The 8,678-nt window shown below is 34.9% G+C and overlaps 1 protein-coding gene across 1 annotated transcript; it reads left to right on the top strand.

The window, feature by feature from the left end:
* The first annotated feature begins 357 nt into the window (after positions 1-357).
* On the top strand, positions 358-7,605 carry LOC113500912 (bifunctional purine biosynthesis protein PURH-like). The gene is made up of 11 exons (XM_026881840.1): positions 358-375; positions 2,893-3,017; positions 3,274-3,490; positions 3,698-3,973; positions 4,193-4,305; positions 4,425-4,648; positions 4,755-5,003; positions 5,208-5,429; positions 5,959-6,136; positions 6,672-6,835; positions 7,148-7,605. The coding sequence occupies exons 2-11, from the start codon at positions 2,996-2,998 to the stop codon at positions 7,265-7,267; spliced, it is 1,785 nt and encodes a 594-aa protein (XP_026737641.1). The 5' UTR covers positions 358-375; positions 2,893-2,995; the 3' UTR covers positions 7,268-7,605.
* Positions 7,606-8,678: the final 1,073 nt, after the last annotated feature.

The following is an 8,678-nucleotide window of genomic DNA, read 5'->3' as shown; positions in this document are numbered from 1 at the left end:
GCTAACCTAACCAATAAATAATTGTTTAAGCTTTGACCGGTATTGAATAATTGAAGGACTATTTCAAGTCGAGAAATTAGTAAGTAGATAAATAATAAATAATTGTACTGCTTTAGTTAATAATATTCTAATAAGATTAAATCTATTAAGGTCATCTACTGGTTGATAAGTGTGTTATCATCAAACTTTTAGACTTACATTAGTGAGAAGTGAGTACAAACCAGTATTACGTCGTATGGTTTGTAACTGACGTTTTTTTTATTCTCTTCCATCGCTTGTATCCAAGTGCTACAAACAGTATTAAAAATTGTTATTTTCATCGATTAACTTAATGATCCCTTGTATTCAAAGCCTGAATCGGAAAGGAATGATCATGTAAGATTAATCAGATTTATCACTGCTTCACTCAGCATGATATTTAACCCTCAAACAGTCCAATTTTAAGGGTTTTAAATTTGTCTTTTAAGACGCTCCAAAAGAAGAGGTTTTAAACTCCACCCATATATTTTTTAATACAATTTGAAACAAATCATGATCTATAATTGATCACTTCATAGAATCAGATATTTACTATTATTTTGTGTAGACCACAAAATGTTCTTTGTTGCCAAAAATATCTAAAGTCATTGTAATGGCATTTAAGTTTAACACCAAAAGTCATATAAAACAATTACTAATTTTAAAGTACTGATGTTACTTGATGTGGTCATGACTGCTGCCATATTCTGCTATTTATAATCATTTTACTGACAGGAAGTGTTCCGCCATTCATCTGCCATTGTAAATAGCATTGGGGCCCTTTTGTGTTGGCTTGGTTTTGGTCTCATTTTATTTTAACCTGAATTTAAGAAGAAAAAATATTAAATGATTAGATAAGATTATTTACTTTATTTTATTAGTACCCAACATACCTAATAAATAAAGTATAGTAAAATTGTTAATAAATTTTCTATCCTTTATGCAATGATTAGCAAGTATAGTAGTATTGACCAGTTTGCTGCTTCCTTTGTTTATGTCACACACATGTCAATATTAATTTCTTTTACACCATGTACTCGTCTTCAAAGTATTAAAAAAGTATTGATAGAAATAGAAAAGATGATCTTAAAAGTGGTAAAGGTTTGAAATTGAAAAACAAACAATATAAAAATTTCAAATTATTTTATAAAGTTGAATATTCATCAATAAGGTGGTGTACTTGGCACAGTTTTAAATGAATAATCAACTAAGACTAATTATGTAATCTTAATTACTTTTATTGCTGATAAGCTAGATTAATATTTTTTTTAATTAACTTATTTTTTTATTTAACTTTTCCCAAGTGTTCAGAAAATCTCATGTAGTCCTATAGCTTATTGTTATGGATTAAATCTAGAGTTATTGAATGTTTCGGTTCGGTTTTTCGATTTTTTTTTTGAAAATAGATTAATTTTAGCAATGAAATATATAAGACATACAGGTTCGAATTTTGTCGAAATTTAAATTTTTCTTTCTATTATTCACTTCATATTTTTATGAAATCACAAATGAGAAAAAGTGCCTACCTAATATTTTGATAAGTTATGGTTCGTTTGTTTGTTTTCGAATTTTAATAGAAATAATATCAGTGTATACAATTTTATGTACGTCATATTGCTGCTGTTTACCGAATAGCTATTTTAATAATTACCTATTATCAGAAGCTTACGCAATGTCGACTATCATGGTTACTTATTTAGCTACGTATTTATACTATTTATGCAAATAGCCGTAATAATATAGAGTAATCTACACTCTTAGAACACTTAATCCTCAATAACACTTAAAGGACAAATTTTGTTATACTTACGTTTCATAAAGTTGGTAGGTAGACTATTTCGTCCAGCAGGTGTCATAGACAATGCGATAAATGTCCATTTAATTTAAATATATTATTGGTTCGTTTTGAGCAAATTCGCTAGCTATAACCTGCTGTGCGGTTGTATTATCACGAATGTCTGAATGATATAATTATTCGTTATTCATGATCACTTCAGAAAAAAAGTGTGAGAACTTTGAACCTTACTTGATAAGACGATAAGTATTAATAGGATTATTCGGCACCTTTTAAAATGTAATGTAAGACACACCATCACTTACTTAACTCGTTATACATCCAGATTGATTTTACCGTAATATACTTAAAAAAAACGCACTTGAAACCGTGCCAATAAGATGAAGAAATTACAAGCCGTATTCAGATCTAAAATTATCCAAGATTTTTCTTCTATAAGTAATACTTCTTAATTGAAAAAATTATACCCACACCAAACAGCCTGGCCATAGTATCATGAAGAACGTCAATATTTTCTCAATCGATACTGCATTACGACTCATGAATTTAGCTGTTGTGTTATCACATAGCAATATAAATTTTATTTACATCACGACATTTACGTGGCATGTTGTTAAGATAGGGTTGTCAAATTCGCCTTATATCATGTTTTTGTACTCATGAGACTCATGATTTTTCCTTTTTATCACTAGACGCATTATGTAAAACATTGCACACTCTCGTTACACGCTCTCGTGTGTTGTGGCTAATGTTAATAAAAAGCTAGTCCATGGAGAAAGGATTATTTTGTTATGGAACATTAGTCACAGAACAATTTAAGTTAATATCGTAACGATGGCATGCTATTAAGTAAAATTTAGTAAAGCAGATAATACGCATAATTTAAAATGTTTTCATTTTAATCTTAAAACATACTTATTGGGCTTCAAAATTATATTATAATACTACATTCGTAATAACAAAACAATCATCGTAAAAAAGTAAAAAAACATATTCAAAGTGAAAAACAGCCACCGAATTTCTCATACCGAATTGCTACAACCCTACTAGTTTGGTAAACAAGTTTATTTTGTTATCAGGAACCCCTGCGTTAGGTCAACCATACGAAGCCGATATAAGCTCACTCAGAACAATTATCTCATATCGTCATTACAATAAACCAATTCACAAGGCTCATACATCATGGCTGGTAACGGAAAATTAGGTAAGTTATTGCCAAAAGACAAAATTTACCTTACAAATATTTGGAAAGTAACAATAATATTAAAACGGATGGATTATCAAGTACCACATTATTTCTGAAAAAAATTACTCCTTTTACACCTAGTTTCTTAGAATTTAATATCGATCATCACTATCTTTTTGGTAATATTACTTGTATAACCTTGGCACACTACAATAAGTGTCAAGGTTGTACAAATTACCCTGATTGTTACTCATGTAATTAACTTCCCTTACAGCTCTCCTTAGTGTTTCGGATAAGACAGGCTTACTGCCATTAGCCAAATGCCTGTCAGAAATCGGCCTCGGCCTGGTGGCCAGCGGCGGCACTGCTACAGCTCTTCGGAATGCTGGCCTCTCAGTCACAGAAGTTTCCGACATTACTAAGGCTCCAGAAATGCTCGGAGGACGAGTGAAAACTCTACACCCTGCTGTGCACGCCGGTATACTTTCCAGGTAAGCTTAATTATACATATCAATAATTGAGCAAATATTAAATGTTAATATTGCTACAGACAAATTATTGTCCTTTTTATATTATCTTCTTTGAGAATGATTCCTGGGGTTTTTTCATGTGGGGAGACCTACGCCTGTGTAACCTATGTACATGTGTCTATGTTCCATAGAACTACTAATATCAAAATTTTATAATATTTTCTTCAGAGTGACAGACTCTGACCAAGAAGACATGAAAAGGCAGAAGTTCGACATGATCAGCGTAGTTGTCTGCAACTTGTACCCGTTCGTCCAAACCGTATCGAAGCCCGGCGTGACCATCGCTGACGCTGTAGAGAACATTGACATCGGGGGAGTGACATTACTCCGCGCTGCAGCTAAGAATCACGATAGAGTCACCATTATCTGTGACCCCAACGATTACGATACTGTTATTGCTGAACTTAAACAAAACAAGGACCACCAGACCTCACTCGATACTAGGTTTGTACCGTTAATAAATATTTCTGAAAAGTGTCGTTATGAACTGAAATCTCAATATTAGTTCTTATTATCAGGTCTAGCTTAATCTTAGGACGCTAACGAAAATGTAAGTTAAACTGCCGATGATACTTTTACCTTAAATGTGTCCTGAAGCTTACGGAAGAAATTGTATTAGATTTATTGTTTTTTACATCTAAACAAATCATGTTATATTGACAGAAAGCGGTTGGCGTTGAAAGCATTCACACAAACCTCGGAATATGATCTTGCCATCTCAGATTACTTCCGCAGACAGTACTCCGCGGGAGAAGCTCAGTTGACTTTGAGATATGGTAAGCATTTCTGTCTTTTAACTATACGATAGGTAATTTGAATACCGATGACTTTTCCATACCGATTTTTCAACTATTGGAGCTCTGAACTGACATTAAATAATGTTAATGCTTTACAGGTATGAACCCTCATCAGAAACCCGCGCAAGTTTTCACGACACGCGACAAGTTGCCGCTTACTACTTTAAACGGTTCTCCGGGCTTCATCAACTTGTGCGACGCTCTAAACGCGTGGCAGCTAGTAAAAGAATTGAAAGAGGCTTTGGGCTTGCCCGCCGCTACAAGTTTCAAGCACGTGTCACCCGCCGGTGCCGCTGTGGGAACTCCACTCACTGAGGAAGAGGTACGATTTAATTCAGTAAAATTCACAAAAAAAAAACAAATCACGTTTTTCTTTGACGATTTGCGTTGAATGATAGTAAATGTTTCTACTGTTTTTTCGTTGACAGGCATCCGTTTGCATGGTAGCTGACTTACTCCCTACCCTGACGCCTCTCGCTTGCGCCTACGCCCGCGCCCGCGGGGCCGACCGCATGAGTTCGTTCGGCGACTTCGTGGCGCTGTCCGACGAGTGTGACGCCGTGACCGCGCGCATCATATCGCGGGAGGTGTCGGACGGCATCATAGCACCTGGATACAGTGCGGAAGCATTGGAGATACTCAAAAAGAAGAAGGGAGGCAACTACTGCGTTTTACAGGTACCTATATCTATTGATGTATCATTTAAACTCTTCCAAAGAATTTGCGTCTGAAAAACAAGTAAGAATATGTTAATACTTAAAATGGTCTGCTCTTTGGCCAGTATTCTTAGGTTTTCGAAATAATTGGTTCCGTTATACAACCATATTCGGGAATCGTTGTTTAAGCAGACTATCCTAAAAAAGTTTTCTCAATATTTCAAGATGGATCCCAGCTACGAGCCAGACCTATTGGAGCAGAAGACAATCTTCGGCCTGACATTGGAACAAAGACGCAACGACGCCAAGATCACTCCCGAGCTGTTCAAGACTATTGTCACCAACAAGAGCCAGCTCCCTGCTAATGCCGTCAGGGATCTCATCGTAGCCACAATTGCACTCAAATACACACAAAGCAACTCTGTCTGCTTCGCCCGGGATGGACAGGTCAGATAACACAGATTAAAGTTTAAGATACTAATGATTTATGTATGAATTAATCGCGTCGCATCATTTGCGACGTCGCGTCGTCAAATGACGCAAAACCGTATCAGCGTTAGTTTCAGTGTATGATGTTTAATGACGCTTTAGGTGACGCTTTTTCTTGATTCCTTTCTGTAACCAAATCGTTGTTATTCTGTTTATCTTTATTAAATCATGACCAATATACTTAAAAACTAAAAAAGACGTTTAAAAAATGTAAGACTATTAAAAGGTAGATAGTAGTCCCAGGCATCATAAGTTTATACAATGAATATTACAACATTATTAAGAAGATCATTGTTAACCTAATATTTGATAACGTTTTACGCAAGCATATTCATCGGGATGGCATCACTATATTTCTATCCCAACTGTTCAATAATGAGTTGTCACAGCAGCGGGATCGCGAGTGGAACTCGACTCCAGCTAGATACCAAATACTCATGAATCCACGTAAGGAAAATGATTACAATATAGAATTGTTTGTGTTCAGGTGGTAGGTATCGGCGCGGGGCAGCAGTCCCGCATCCACTGCACGCGGCTGGCGGGCGGCAAGGCGGCGCTGTGGTGGCTGCGCCGCCACCCGCGCGTGCTGGCCATGCGCTTCCGACACGGCGTCAGCCGCGCCGTGCAGGCCAACGCCATCGACAACTACGTCAACGGGACCGTCGGTCAGTACCTCGCACCGACCACACATTGATACATTATATTTAAATACGAAACAAATAGATGCATCAGGCCGTCAAGGTCATCCCTTTCGATAAGTAAGGTGACTTTGACTGTCAGTTTGGCGTTCATGATTGGAGAAATAAACCTGTCTACAGGCTCTATAACTCTGAGCACTTCAAATCACTCAAACAGTATATGCAGTGTACCAGCAAGCTCTAGACTCAATAGTTCTATTCCTAAAATAAATTCTGACATTAAATTTACTATCTAACCATTAAAAAGTATGACCTAGCATAAAAATAAAGATTGGTTATTAACTAAATTAGCTTTAGGATTTCAATAATATTTCTTGTTCCAACTTGGTCTGAGGGCCCAATTTCACGTCATAAAGTATGTGGTCTAATTTTAAGAAAGGTGTGAGAGCGCTCTGCTGCGTAAAGCAGGTTTGGCATCTCTTGGACAACTGCACAGTACTTTTCTTAAAGGTTGTAGTAAAACCTCTGAATGTTGGTTTCAATCTATAATACATTTCCACAGGTTCAGATCTCCCACTAGACCAGTTCACCTCGCTGTTTGAAGGCAATGCACCTGCCTTGCTGACTGAGAAGGAACGTGAGGAATGGATCTCTAAGATGGACCGTGTCGCTCTCGCGTCTGACGCCTTCTTCCCTTTCCGTGATAACATCGACAGGGCTGTACAGGTTTGTTATTTTTTGTATTAAATAAGTCTTATATTTCCATATTTATGAGAAGAACTCTTTGCTAAGCAGAAGCATATATTGTGTAGGCCGATTGTATAATTTTAAAGAATAAGTGTAAAAAGCTAATAAATCAAAAGACTGCTTTTACCCAAACTTGATAAATATAAAATAAATGTAACATTTCATGTCTCAAATTCATCTATAGTTTGTTTTGACCTCGTTATTGATTTGAAGAAATCAGTTGATGAAACAGAAATAGATTATAGACAAAAAAAAAGATTTTAATATTTACTTTCATTTATTATTTTACAGTGCGGCGTCGAATATATTGGCAGTCCGTCAGGCTCGAACAACGACAAAGAGGTTATTGACGCGTGCAATGAACACAAGATCGTACTGGCACACACCAACCTCAGACTTTTCCACCACTAAGGAGACCAACTGGACTCCTTCACCATCTCGAATATATAAATAAGCTACTATATCTTCCATTTTATCATTAAGTTTAGAATAAATAAGGTTACAGTGAAATATAAAATATACCTTTAAATACTTATAGTATTTATCTTCTATGAATTAGTAATTAAGCTACAAATTTGTATTTGAGACTCGCTTTTGCAAAGGTTATATTTGTAGTTTAACTATGAAATCAAAAGATGTTTATAAATCGTGATATTGTAATCATTCCAGAGTAATCTTTATTGATAACATCTATCATGGAAAAAATTATTTTTATTTTCGATTTATACAACTATTTTTATTACACATTTTTCATTTGTTTTATTTTACCTTAATATTGTTTCTACTCTCCCATGAAATACTAGCCATAATCACCTATAACATTGTAACAAATTTTGGGTAAATTCAAGATCTACTAAACCGATTTCGATATATTTACTAATATAAGTCTCCATCACTTGTGAGTGCGAGCCTATAGTAAACCAAAAATACATGCTCAGGGTTAACAAGCAAGAGAAAAAAGTATGACGAGAAACAAATTGAAACTTTTTACCGGCGTTTTTCGTTTCACCGGCATTTTGAAAAACAATTATCATGTGCATAAAAGCATGAACATCAGTGACCTTATTACAGACTGAGAGATAAATTAGGAACCCTCTACTACTGGGAATATGACTAAAAGGAAAACCCAATGCTTTACAGTCAATAAACTCTGCAGACTAAAACGTTATAAAATTACATCTACGCACAAACAGAAAGTCTCCAAGGAGTATTTCAAAATTTATTATTTTAAATAGGTAATTTAAAAGTTTTGCACCCCATTTGTTAATGTTCTTAAACAAAAAAAAAAGAAAAACAATCGCGTCTTATAAAAAAAAAACTCTGTTAAAATAGAATGTGACTAAAACCAACGTAAAAATACAATAAAGATTACGAAATCGAATATAGGTACCAATGAAATAAATCAGTAGTTAATATGTGTTTGCATAAAAGGACACACACATGTTTAGATTCTCTATTGTAAGATTGTTTACATTTGTTAAGTAAATACCTAAACAAATGGAGTACCTATAGGTACGTCGTTATTGCAATTAACAGCATTAACTAATGATATTATAATCATAGGGACACTTAGTTGCAAATAGCTTTCCACCTTATTAAATAGATTAGCGTCTATTGGTTAATTAATTGTTGATTTTATTGGTTATTCTACAAATAGATACCGTTTCTTGCCTAACTTTAGGCATTTTAGCATTGCGCACCTCACGTAAAATACATGTTTACTAATTAAATACATATAGGCAAAAGTCTCTAATATTTATTTTTTTCGACTGTACGTGAGAACAAACACGTCATCTCATTTTATCCTTGAAATATAATTACG

This window comes from Trichoplusia ni, chromosome 14 (assembly GCF_003590095.1).
Source record: "Trichoplusia ni isolate ovarian cell line Hi5 chromosome 14, tn1, whole genome shotgun sequence".
NCBI lineage: Eukaryota > Metazoa > Arthropoda > Insecta > Lepidoptera > Noctuidae > Trichoplusia > Trichoplusia ni.
The sequence above is the reverse complement of the archived record's forward strand: the minus strand, read 5'-3'. Positions and strand labels throughout refer to the sequence as shown.

Excerpts from the sequence above, each read along its gene's own strand:
- LOC113500912 (XM_026881840.1), top strand. The coding sequence starts at position 2,996 with ATGGCTGGTAACGGAAAATTAG. Across the intron at positions 4,306-4,424 it reads TCAGTTGACTTTGAGATATG|GTATGAACCCTCATCAGAAA; the intron begins GTAAGCATTTCT and ends AATGCTTTACAG. Across the intron at positions 6,137-6,671 it reads CTACGTCAACGGGACCGTCG|GTTCAGATCTCCCACTAGAC; the intron begins GTCAGTACCTCG and ends ACATTTCCACAG.